The 13,975-nt window shown below is 39.0% G+C and overlaps 1 protein-coding gene across 1 annotated transcript; it reads right to left on the reverse strand.

The window, feature by feature from the left end:
- Window positions 1-17: 17 nt before the first annotated feature.
- dbx2 (developing brain homeobox 2) lies at window positions 18-6,501 on the reverse strand (the record flags this gene model as incomplete). The annotated part of the gene is made up of 4 exons (XM_079257035.1): window positions 18-203; window positions 1,602-1,786; window positions 3,607-3,690; window positions 6,225-6,501. The coding sequence occupies 4 exons, from the start codon at window positions 6,499-6,501 to the stop codon at window positions 18-20; spliced, it is 732 nt and encodes a 243-aa protein (XP_079113161.1).
- Window positions 6,502-13,975: the final 7,474 nt, after the last annotated feature.

A 13,975-nucleotide genomic window follows, 5' to 3' on the forward strand; every position in this document is an offset into this window, starting at 1 on the left:
CATCTCATGATGGGCGCTCATGTGTTCATGATACTCTTCTGTGGTGTTAAACTCTCTGTTTTCGCATTGGGGTTACTGTGTGGTTCCTCTTCTTGAGCGAGACCTCTGGCCATTAGCTCATCCATTGGTGAGCGGATGTTATGAACCTCCTTCTCCTTGCAGTTTCTCCACTTCATACGGCGATTCTGAAACCAGATCTTAACCTAAATCAGCAGAAAATAGGGAAAGTCAGTGAGTTTTTTTTTTTCACTTAACCTGATATCATTGCAGACCATGTTATAGTTAAGTTAATCCACAATGATGAACCTTTTAGTCTTGCAAATAACATCAAGAACTTTACACCTAGAAAGAAGTGCTTATTATTAATAATTGGTATATTTGCACATTCAGATTGTAAAACCTTTTTGTAACACTCATCTGTGGACAAACATAGCTTCCGTATTTTCTGGTGAAACTACATTGTTGGCTTTTCTAATTGCACTACTTGGTGCTGCTTTTGATCAGCCCGAGGTGTGTAATTGAGTGGCATGACATAAATTTTGTTTTGAGGCTGCAATATAAACATGAATGGTGAAGAACACAAGACATCCAGGCACTGCTGGGCTGGGGAGAATCAGTTCAGTTTTGGTCTGAAGTCACGAGAGAGCTGAGGAATACATTTGTTGAGAAGGTTTTTAAGGTACAGCATGAACGGTACCTCATCAAGGCTGTATACCAGGGCAAGCAAGGAGAATGGACCCGTTGGGAGGACACCATTACCAGGGCCATATCCTGGGCAGACGTTTGGCAAGCTCCAACAGTTTCTGCCCATCTTAGTGATATCTCATGTCACACCCCCCTGTTGCCTCAGGACCTTGCTCAGCAGTTCAGAAATGAGGAAAATTGCTTGGTGTGGTCCAAAGCTAACACAGGCCTCCAATATGTGCTGTCTGAATGAGAGGTAACATTTACACAGGGAGGTGGAGGTGTAATCAGGATGTTGGCTGGAGAGCTGGAAAGATGCAGGGTAAGGCTTCCCAGATTCCAACCGGCCAGTTATTCCATTTTCCAGACCTCGAAAGAATGTGCAGACATCAGAGGACCAGCATGTGTACTCACTCCGGGAAAGGAATGAAAGATGTGAGCTGCCGCAGGCGTCTAGCACTCAGGCTGGATGTTGTGATCTGGTCTACAACTACCAGGAAGGTCCTCATCATAGAAGTTACTGTGCCCTGGGTGGAGGGAATATCTATATGGTACGAGTGCAATCAGCTTAAGTTCTCTGATCTGGTAGCTGAGTGCAAAGAGAGAGGCTGGGCTGTCAACATCCACCTGGTGGAGATGAATGCAGCGGATTTGCGGGGACATCCACAACTCAGCTTCTCCGGGCTGTTGGAATGACAGGAGCAGGCCTGACAAGGTCCATTAAGCAGCTGGCAGAAGAGATGGAGAAGGTGAGCTGCTGGTTGTGGCCCTACAGCTGCAGGGGTTAGCAGGGAGATATCCCAACAGCTACTGCCCCAAAGGTGGAGAGTAGAAGAAGAGGGCTTCACATTTCCACGTGAGCCCAGTTAAATGACGAGGCTCACGGATTAAAACTAAGATCATGCCGGCATAATTACCTGGGACTCTTTGAGACTGAGGTCAGCTGCCAGTTTGTTTCTGTCCGTTTTGCTGATGTACTTCTGCCTGCGGAAGGTTCTCTCCAGCTCCTTCCTTTGTTCTTCAGAGAACACAGCCCTCCTGAGGATCCCTCTACGTGATTTAGGGCTTATGTTAGCAGGCCACATTTGAACATTTGCTCCTTCTGGAAAATATAATAGAGAAAAAAAATATGCAAATGTCACTGGATCTCTTGGTGTGGAAGTTTATGCTGAGGTTAACTAACTTGTATGTTTGGTTGGAACAATAGTTATTGATTATTCGCGATTCCTGTATAGGTTGTTTCACAGTGTGCGCTTATTTTAAAAAAAATGTAGCAGCCAAGAAAATGTGTTTTGACAAAGGTTTTACATGATTATATCTTCAGGTAGAAAATCTGATTCTCCTGTTTCCAAAATGAATAGGTACTTTATATTCTTCACAACTGTTTTATTGTGTTATTTCCTTTCAGTTTCTCTGTTTTATGAGTCAAATTTAACAAACTTGGGGTAACTAACTTTTGGAGTGAGCTTGCCCAACTGATGAAAACAAATTTGATGATTTGCGAGGAGCAATCCCATGCTGCTTCACTCACAGGTGCATGCACTACAAAAGTCAAATGAAGCAATTTATCTGATTCATTCAACTTTGCCTTTTTAATCTGTACGACAAATCTGCACATAGACCACCTCTGGGGAGCACAAAATGGGTTTGGACATGCTTCTCACTTCTCAATTGGACCTCAATAGCTTTCACTTAAATAGCTGATTGCCAGGTCATTCCTGGGCAACGTGTGTGTCTACCCTAGTGGGCCAACTATTGAGTTCGGTGAGACACCAACAATAGAGCTGTACAATGGAAATGCCATTACTCGATGGCTCAGTGGCCCAACACTAAATCTTTTCTCTTGCTGGTTTGAAGCCAGTTTGTATGTGAAGATGAGCTCAAAAAAGTCTATAAAAGTCACTTTCATTGAATGCTTTATGCCCTGGTCAAGAGGTCCCAAATGGGCAGGAATGAGAGCTGAAGGACAGGAGAAAGAAGGAGGGGGGTCGGTTAGCCAAGCTCTTTAGGCAGACAATGGGCGAGGGATGTTCCTCATCCAGCCCTCTTCTGCAGAGAAATGGGTGAGTGTTTTTGTGTTGAGTGGAGTTCATTGCTGCAGTGAAAAATTGCAGTGAGGTCGCGTGTGGATGGTGGAGTGAAAGTGCCAATTGGTCACGGCCAGCATTGGCATTGTTTTTTTGCCGGGCACTGTGGGAAAGTGTCAACCTACTAAGAAGACTCCAGGGACTTGTGGGATGAGAGCTTTCTGATTTGTGCTTTTCCCAACAACACTTGACAGCCGTCGTAAGTTGGAGCAACTAATAACTTCCAATTTTTGAAGGACAATGACAAAAGAAGATAAATGCTTGACTAAATCAGTTTTGTTGCATTCTATGAGCATGTAGTCTTGTACTAGTACTCTACTCAAGTCCTAAAGTATTTGCAGTGAAAGTAATAACTTTTTTTGCAAAAGTAACTTTTATAAAAAAAACCAAAAAAAAACTGCTACATTTAATTTAGGATGCAACTTTACTATGAATGAATTCACATGCAAGCAAATTAATTAATGTTTTGGAGGGACTGTAAAGCTTTGAAACAATTTGTCTTACTCGGCAAGAAATGACTACCAGATCAAGTAGTATTTATCTTGATATGAAACAAGACAACATATTTATTAGCTCTGCATATTTAGGCTGGTAAACGTGTGGATTTGTAAGTACAAAACAAGGGGCCTCTGGGACTCCTAAAAGCCCTGAAACCCACCCCCTTTTCCCCCATCCTAAACAGCCGTGAATGGTTATGAATAGAGCTGAGCAGAGTTGAACGGAGAATTAGTTCTTTGGCATTGCATTAGTAATTAGCTGTGGAAAGCATGGAAGACCCTGCTGCTTGTGCTTAGAGAGCAGCTGATGCATAGCTGATTAGGCATAAAACACTCACTTGAGAGGACAGAAGGGGAGCTGGACCCACCGCAGCATGCCAACAGATACTGTGGGCTATGCAGGAAAACACTGCTCAGCACACCTGCAAAGACAGATTTTGATGTTGATACAGTCAGATACCATCCTATACCATATGCATGGTGGGACATGTGCAGTGTAGCCTAAAAAAAGCCTTTGTAGAATGGGAATAAAATTGAATGCAGCTGTCTGCAAACCTGCATCCAAATGTAAGGTGGAAAGACAAGACTTTCAACAATTAAAAAAAGAGAAATTCTACTATTAACGCCCATGGGGGCATTCACATTATTGAAATCCTGTTTGGCCATTTTTATTATTACTCCGCCAAACTTTGGCGCGCTACTCCTCTTGCGCCGTTCAGGTTACTTCAATCATTTACATCTTAAACCCTGCAGCTCCTTCAGGAGAAGTGTGCTACGGCTTTTGGCGTTTCAAATCTTTGTAGTTTTTGAGGTATTTAACATTTTCCAAAAATTAATTCAGCCTTGTGATTGGTTGAAAGTCTTTCAAACCCACTGTGCATTGGAGGTTGCAAAAATTCAGCTCTGTGATTGGTCGGTTTTTGCATAATGAGCTGAAAACTGCTTCAACGGGGTTTCGCAGCTCTGCACCAGATTGGGGTGTCCGGTTCATCAAGTTCCCATCCCCATTGTCTTTCCTGCAAAATGTTTGGCACGCTACTCCTCCTACACCTTTTGCCTCACTTCAACCATTCAAATATCAAACTGTTCAGCTCATTCAGGAGATATGTGCTATGACTTTTGGTCTTTGTAACATGTAAACTTTTCAAGTTATTTACATTTTGTTAAAATCCTCTCCAGTGATGGGACAAAATGGAAGTCAGCTCAGCGATTGGTCCATTTTGCTCACCAGTACACAGGTACACATACAAGCCACGGATTAAAATCCAGCATTTTAACATATAGCTCCATTGTCATTTGTTGCCCGTTGCTTGTGTGACGGCATGCAGTTCTGCAGGCCGCTCAGTGTGAACTATTGGTCTCAGCCGGGCAAATGTCACAGTTAAATATGAAGGATTTGTTCCAACAATGCTCCCTGCAACATTTGAACACTTTGATAAATCTTTATTTAAATTATAACCATCTATAATAATGTACATTGTGCTTTCAAATGTAAAAACTTCCCTGCTTCTATCTAATAAATTATGAATAGAAATAATACTTTTTTTTTGTTTGTTTTATAAAATACTCCTTTTAATTTCTGTTTATTAAATTGTGTATAAAAGACAATGACAGTTGATATATTATTCCTGCATTGTAACTTGCATCAAGGTAGAGGTGATATATTCAGCAGTATTGTTTTGGCTGTATGTCTATTTGTCTGTTAGCAACGTCAAGTTATTTACTGATTTTGATTTAATTTTTAGCAAATTTTAAAAAATGAAATAAAGGACATGTGATGGCAGTTTGGGGATGATCCAGATCACCTCCTGCATTCTGGGTTTGTTTTTGAAGGATTCTTTGCTCTTGATAGATGGGGATTATTTTGCCACAAGAGTTTGAAATGAAAAAATAATGCACACAATTACTGGCAAAAAAAACAAATAAATAAAAAAATACAGTTGTTTGGCAGAGGCATGAACTCTACAAATACTTCTAGTTTAAATGTCTGCACAATCATCACAAGGAGGTGGACTGCTCTGCATCTTTGCATTTCCAGTATTTTCTTGCTCCTATTTTTTGACATTAACTAATAATATTAAATATTTTGTTACACAGTTCCACATTTTTGCAGTACAGTTTTTAATGTCAGGTTTACACAATAAGTTGTTGTTCTCAGTTTTTGTTTTAGATTTACCCATCATCCCAACTACTTTTAAATATGAGGTTTCTGTCATCTCCAAAGAGCTTTATTAGATAACTGCCAACTTTCAGACCTCTTTAAACTTATTTGAATAATACTTTAATGCCACGATTAGATTTCTACTCATTTGTATGTTTTTTTTTCTAGTTTTATTTTAAATAAGATAAGTTCTAAGCTGAGTCTTTGTGTGGCATCTTCTTTATTGGGACAACGTACCTGTTTGCACACACTAGATCTAAATTTGCAATTCCCAAGAAAAAACAAATATAGGTTCTTTAAGAATAGGAAAATAAAGTCTGAATTAAATGTAAAATATAACTTTTATATGTTTAATTGTCTTTTATATTTTAGATTGAACTTTGTTATATATGCATTAGTCTTTTCTGTGAGAAATTTGGAAATTGTGTTGGTCAGTATTTAAACAGCTGATGCTAATATTCATTACCATTTGAAATAGTAAATTACTTATTTAATTGACAAGGTTTTCCATGTTTCCATGGAGATTCTCAATAAATATTTAAAATTTTTTACGATGGTTTTATACTTATACGTTAAAATCTCTTCAGTTACCGCATTACTGAATAGTGAAGAATGCATATTGTAAAGAGGAGAGGAAATAGTTGTATTGAATGATTAAAAAAGGATGTAAAGTACGTTTTCTAATTGACATTTTTAAAGTTTTCCAAAATAGAAATGCATCATATTTAGTAAGACAGTCTTTTTTAGTTTAAAATAATAATAATAATATCAATAAAAATAACAATAATTAATTACCTGAGCTTGGTATAAGTGATCTTCTTGCATCTTTCACCTGTTGAGGACCTTGGGTCAGACTTGGTTGGGCTCCATGCTCATAGCTCCAGGTTCCCCTTGGGAGTTCACACGTTACCCGTCTCAGGTGGATACTTGTTGCTCCTTCTGTATGAATTGAAGGTGTATGAGACTTCAGCAAATTATCAATAAGAAAGCTCTTCCCCGAGCTCCCAAAGCCTGGTAAAGCGAGAGGGAAGCCAGCCATATTCCTCCTGGTGCAGCTCTGAACTGAAACCATGCTGCTCGCTCACTGACCCGAACTCTCAAATTCCCTCTTCAGCAGTTGCAGTGCAGTGACACTAAATTCTCCTTTAATCCTTTTTGGAGTGACCAGGCCAACTTCATTAAGCTCTGGAGAAGACAAAAGTCCTCTGCTCTTCCTCCTTTGGGCCTGCACTTTGCTATGGGGCTGTGTTGTGATTGGCTGAGAGACTCTAATGTGCTTCTCAATTCAGATAAGGCTGGGGCCTTTCTGGAGTGGCAGAAGGTGGGTCTGACTCATTCATTATGTCAACTAGCCTATTAAATGATAGACACCAGAGACAATGAAGTTCTGGCCAAAGTTTAACATGCACAAAACAGTCTTCTAAAGTAGTAAATAGTTTTCTCTTTTCTCCAGCCTCCATCAGAGCTCCATTGTGCCTGATACAAACCCCTCAGCAATTCATTTGAAATGCACTTATTTTACTTTCTGTCGAATTTCAAACATTCTGCTCTGAGAGAGCTTTCCTGATTGCAAGATGATCAGAAGATGAACACATTTTGTGAGTAAATACAAGCCAATAAATACAAGTCAATGCTTCTGATTTTCACACAATTTCAAAAGATGAAGATTTATAACCTGAAGATCTGGTAGTTTGACTATGGAAATGATTTTTCCTTATTTTGATCAAATTAAAGCAAATAGCTGTGTTCATACTTCCTCACAGTGATCAACAATGGGATACCTTTGTGGCTCTTTCAGTTGAGTGTGCCAAGTGAATAGTTTCCACCATATCTCCTGTTTTTCTAGATAACTTATCACAATTCAATAGACTCTTCAAAAAAAGTTTAAAAATGACATAACTGAGTTCTACATTCAATAAAAATATTTTTAGATTTCACCAATTTTGCATAAAATAGAACATTGAAATGAGTAAGATCTTTATAAAAAATTAAACTTAAATATTGACCTTCACTGCTGTCACTTAGATTTATAAAGTGTAGAATTTTTCAAGTAATTTTGCAGTGAGTGACAGGTGCTTCTTACTGAGATCCATCTTACTAAAAATCCCATTTAGTCTTGAGTAGTATTTGTACATTTGCATTTCAACTGTAAAAGAAAAATTATAAACACACACACTAATGCGTGTGTCATGTTTTTGCAGTAAACACATCAAATGAGAGGCTTGTGCAACCTTTCACACTGCAACTAATGATCCTCTACATTGTAATAGAAAGTGGAACAAGAGGGGCACAGTAAACAGGCATAGCCACACAGGTCTGTGTGTGTGTGTGTGTGTAGATCAGGGTGGAGGGGTGAATGAGAGCTACAGAGTGTGTATGTAGATACCTCATGCTGAGCATGGAAATTGGCCCAGACAGCTCAGCCTATTGTGCAATGGCCAGGGAGCCAAAGGTTGCTTGTAATCAAATTTGAGGTTTTATTCCTCAGACTGGTGGAGAAAGCAGAGCGTTCTGTCACACGATGAGTGTTAGCACGGCTCTGTGAGCTATCCACTTTTGTATGGAGAGTGTGTGTTAACATGTTCCACATAGGCCAGAGCCTGTGATTGCCCACCAAGGCTTTTTGTGTGCATGGTCAGTCATCTGTTTATGTGACTGAACTGAAAAGTCATACTCCGTCCTGCCCTTAACCATATATGTTTTTACTTTTGAACACATCCTCATCATGCTCAAGCTCTGATTTCTCATTTAGGAGATTTGTGGAATATAGTTCTGTCATTCTATTTTCTTCCCCTCATGTGAGGTTCTGGCAAATATAAAAGCTGGCAATAAGTATATTTCATATTTGAATTAAAATAGTATATTTTCTCTTTACACTTACACGTTAGGTAGAACCGATCTCACAGAATTTTGTGCCTGATGTAAAAGGCACAGCTAAGAGCGTATCATTGTTTAGATTCACCAGTGTGTAATTAGCCAGATTCCAATGGAACTCTCCAGGAGAGGGAGGTATAATTAGGCTATTATTAAACAGTAGCTCTTAGAAACACCCTTAAGCAAGTTCATGTGAATTTATTTGATGTCCACCTCTTCTCAGGAATGAAGAGGAATAAAACAAGGGTCCTTTCTTTTAAATTCTTCACAATAGCTCTGTTGAAAGCTAGCACTCTGCAGGCTGGCTGAGATCTCTTTTCTTCCTTTTTCAACCCCAGCAAAGCTCTTAAAAAGATACCGGCCCATTGCACCCGCAATTGATATTCCACCACTCGAACTTAATATTGTGAATGGAGGTCCAGGTTCTATGAATCAGGAGGACAATGCGCTTAGCATAGCAGCAAACTGGCACTTTGTGTGTGGTGTCTGTGTCCCAGAGGAGGAAGTTTCTAATGTGAGGCTCACAATTGTGTGTCTATAGAGTTCTAATGAGCTTCTGTATGCTGAGTGAATAGCTCCAGGCTATTCACCATGATGGCCCAATGAGCCAGCTCACTGCACATATTCACAATGGCATCCAGGGGGAATGGGAGTGGCTGTGTGGAGCAAACTGCACCGCCTGGGCAGTGCGTAAAGGCTCAACATACCAACATGCCATGTTTCGATTAAGAGTATGTCCACATTAAGCTGGTAACATACAATAAATATATAAATAAAAATCTGCATAATTTCAAGTCTCTGTCCTTTATGAACTGATGATTATTAAATAAATCCGGGTGGATAGATGTAAATATGTCAGTTTTGTATCTTTTTGTTCAGCTTTCACAAAAATAGCAACTCTACCCAACTATATTGAATTATGTACAAAAACAAGAAAAGTATCTTCACATATAACCTATGAAATTTTTTCATAGTTAAGAAAATCAATAATCTGCATTTGCAAGGAATAACGCAATGGGCTGCTTATTGCTAATTCCTGGTTGTTTCTTAAAGAGAGAGAAAGTGATTTGTTCAGGAAAGGACAGTTGTTGATTAGCATTATATAGATTTAGATACACTCTAAGTAAAAAATAACAAAAAACAACTTATTATGAACTCCACACAGCTGCTCCTTTGTTGCACTACTAACATTTGGAGACTATTTTGCCGTCAGAGCTAATTCACGACCAATAAGCAAATGAAAGGGCCTATAAACCTCACAAAAAAAACCTGTGTTTAATCTTTGTTCCTATACTTGCACTATGTAAAGCAGCTGTTTGCATTTGTTTGTCATTACTGTGGTTAGGCATGGAAATAGATGCGTATAAAGAAACATAAAAGTTTTAATATGAGGACTTGAGAGAATAAGAACATTTTTGGAGATACATTTATTGTACAAAACACTATTTTTCAATAGTTTAAATGTAATTTGACCAATTAACACAACCATGGTGCAGTTTGATGGTTTCTTGAGAATCCTTTAAATGCATTCATTGCCTGGCTCTCACGGACATTAAGAAAGAATACATTTTCTTTTCTTTGAATGTTTTCAAGATCTTTACTTTACCTTGGGATTATTGGGACCAGGAGGCAGAATTGTAGTCCTACACACTTTTCTGCAGCTTCCCACCTGCCGCCGCCCACCCAAAACCCCATTCCGACCTTATACAACTTCCCAGCAGTAAGAATTAAACAACACAAAAACACTTCTGGGGTTAATCGTGAAAACCTCATAAAAATAAAAACAATGGATCTAATAAAATCTGAAAATAAGACAATAAAGTGTGGCCTACTGAATATTAGATCCCTCCCAAATAAGTCTTTATTAGTCAATGACTTGATAGGTGATCACCACATTGATTTATTCTGTCTTACGGAAACCTGGTTACAGCAAGAGGATTATGTTAGTATTAATGAAGCTACGCCAGCTAACTATTTAAACTTTCACATTCCTAGAACTACAGGCAGAGGAGGAGGTGTTGCAGCTATTTTTAAGTCAGAATTTTTAATTAATCCTAAGCACAAAACTAACTATAAATCCTTTGAATTCCTGACATTAAATTTATCTCATCCAAAATGGAATTCAGAGAAACCGCTCCTTTTAGCATTAGTGTATCGCCCACCTGGACCTTACTCCGAGTTTCTGACCGAATTCTCTGATCTCTTGTCTGAGTTAGTGCTGACTACTGATAAGGTCATTGTACTAGGTGATTTTAATATTCATGTTGACGTTGAAAATGATAGTTTAAACATTTCCTTTAGCTCTATTCTAAACTCAATTGGGTTTTCACAAAATGTCAATGGAGCCACTCACTCTCATGGTCACACTCTTGATCTTGTTCTAACATATGGTATTGAGACTGATAAGCTCAAAGTATTTCCTCAAAACCCTGTCTTGTCCGATCACTTCTTATTAACCTTTGAATTCACTTTATTTGATTACTCACTGACCAAAAATAAATTCTACTATAGTAGATGTTTATCAGACAATAATATTACAAAATTTAAACAATCAATTGAATCAATTTTTTCACATCTACCATGTGTTAGCATGACCGAGAGTCCCCCTTTAAGCCTTACTCCTGCTCAGATTGATCAACATGCTGATACTATAACAGCTTCAATGCGTACAACCTTGGATAATGTTGCTCCCCTAAAGAAGAAGAAATTAGGTAAGATTATGAAGGCTCCCTGGTTTAATTCCCAGCTTCGAGCTCTAAAACAGGCATCAAGGCGTTTGGAAAACAGATGGCGTTCATCAGGACTAGAGGAGTCTCACTTAACCTGGAAAGAAAGTTTAAGCGTATACAAAAAAGCCTTACGTATGGCAAGAACAGCTTATTATTCATCATTGATAGAGGAAAACAAAAACAACCCTCGGTTTCTTTTCAGCACTGTAGCTAGGCTTACTAGGAGCCGGAGCGCTGTGGAGCCATGTATTCCTTTCTCACTTAGCTGTGATGATTTCATGTATTTTTTCAGGAATAAAATTGACACTATTAGAGATCAAATTGACAATACTCTTCCTTCTACCTATAATGTTGAGCCTGTTGTGGTCTCCGAAGCATCCTTAGAACCAGGATCTGACTTGTGTCTAAATAGTTTCTGTCCTGTCCAACCCTCTGAATTAACTAAAATAATAGCTTCATCTAAACCATCCACCTGTATCTTAGACCCTCTCCCAACGAGCCTCTTTAAGGACATTTTCCCTTTAATTAATACATCACTACTAAATCTTATCAATATGTCTTTAGTGACAGGATATGTACCACAATCATTTAAAACTGCTGTAATCAAGCCTTTACTTAAAAAGCAATCTCTGGATCCAGAGGTGATAGCAAATTATAGACCTATATCTAACCTCCCGTTTATGTCCAAAATTCTGGAGAAAATAGTTTCAGCTCAGCTACATGCCCACCTGAGCAGAAATAATTTATGCGAGGAGTTTCAGTCAGGATTTAGAGCTCATCATAGTACTGAGACAGCATTGGTGAAAGTTACTAATGACCTTCTTATGGCCTCAGACAAAGGACTTGTGTCCGTACTTATCTTGCTTGATCTTAGTGCTGCATTTGATACAGTCGATCATAACATTCTGTTACAAAGACTAGAACAGGTGATTGGAATTACAGGTACAGCGTTAAGCTGGTTTAAATCATATTTATCTGATAGACTTCAGTTTGTTCATGTAAATGACAAGTCCTCCTCCCAAACTACAGTAAGTCATGGAGTTCCTCAAGGTTCTGTACTTGGACCAATACTCTTCACACTATATATGCTCCCTTTAGGCAAAATTATTAGACAGCATGGAATAAACTTTCATTGTTATGCAGATGATACTCAACTATACTTATCCTTTAAACCAGATGAAACAAATCAGCCCAATAGGCTACAAAATTGTCTCATAGACATAAAGACTTGGATGTCTAGAAATTTTCTCCTCTTAAACTCAGATAAGACTGAAGTAATTCTCGTTGGATCTGAAAAACTCAGAGCTAAATTTTCCGGTTTTGTAATGAACCTGGATGGCATTACTTTAGCTTCCAGTGCTACAGTGAGAAACCTTGGAGTAATATTTGACCCTGACCTGTCCTTTGGCCCACATATTAAGCAGGTTACTAAAACAGCCTTCTTTCATTTACGTAATATAGCCAAAATTAGGGACATTCTGTCTCGGAGTGATGCAGAAAAACTGGTTCACGCTTTTGTTACTTCGAGACTAGATTACTGTAACTCTCTATTACTGGGCTGTCCTAAATATGCCCTGAAAAGCCTTCAGCTGATCCAGAATTCTGCAGCCAGAGTCCTGACCAGAACCAGCAGGAGAGATCATATTTCTCCAGTTTTAGCCTCTCTTCATTGGCTGCCTGTTGAATCTAGAATAGAATTTAAAATCCTTCTCCTTACATATAAAGCCCTCCACAACCAGGCACCACTATATATCAAAGACCTCATTGTTCCTTATATACCAAGTAGAGTACTTCGTTCGCAGACTGCAGGCTTACTTGTGGTTCCTAGAGTCTCAAAGAGCCGAGCAGGAGGCAGAGCCTTTGGTTATCAGGCCCCTCTCTTATGGAATAAGCTCCCAGTTAGTGTTAGGGAAGCAGACACCCTCCCCACCTTTAAGACTAGGCTGAAGACTTATCTTTTTGATAAGTCCTATAGCTAGGGATGGTTAGCATCCCTTAGTTATGCTGCTATAGGTTTAGACTGCTGAGGGACATTTCCTGATACACTGAGCTTCTTTCTTTTTCTCTTTATCTCTTTCCTTTACCCCCCCCCCATAACAGTGTTGCATCATTAACATGTATGTCTCCTGTCTCAGCAGGTCTCCCTGGCCGGGAGTAGCAGTTCCTGTTGTCTGTTGTCTTTCTGTCCTCTTCCCCCCACACAGCAGAGGCAGATGGCTGCCTGTCCTGAGCCGGGTTCTGCCGGAGGTTTCCTTCCTGTTAAAAGGGAGTTTTTCCTTCCCACTGTTGCCAGTGTGCTTGCTCAGGATGGGAGATTGAGTTGGACTCAACTCAATCTGTTGGTTTCCTTATATAGGCTGTTATGAATTGGCCTTCATTATGTTTTCCCCTCTGTCTGTAAAGCGTCTTAAGATGGCATTGCCGTGATTTGACGCTATATAAATAAAGTTGAATTGAATTGAATTGAATTTACTGTGGCTTTATTTTTGTTTTGTTCACATATCCTCAGAAATTATAACTCATAACTGACATGAATATAATGAAGCATTTAACTTTTTACCTGCAGAAGTGTCTATGTTGCTTCTGCATGATATTGTGGGTCATTGTCCACCTGTACTGTCCACCCCTGTCCAATCAGCTTGCTCAATCTGAGCAGAAAGTACACATCAGAGCCAAGTCTTTGTCTTCGCTTTATGTGATAAATTGGATAATGATTCGACTACTAATTTCATGCTTGGATAGTTGACTGGATGTTGTGAATAATGTTTTTTTTTTTTTTTCCCTGTTTCTTTTAGGTAAAGGGGATAAGTGGGCATACAGGCTTTTTTTTTTTTTTTTTTTTTTTAAAACATGCTTTACAGCATTCTCTGGTGAGTTTCTCTTCTTGGATATATACTCTCTCATTCTTATTTGGAGCACTTTTAACCATGTAAGAGTTCACAG

Source organism: Telmatherina bonti, assembly GCF_933228915.1.
Source record: "Telmatherina bonti genome assembly, chromosome: 2".
Taxonomy (NCBI): domain Eukaryota; kingdom Metazoa; phylum Chordata; class Actinopteri; order Atheriniformes; family Telmatherinidae; genus Telmatherina; species Telmatherina bonti.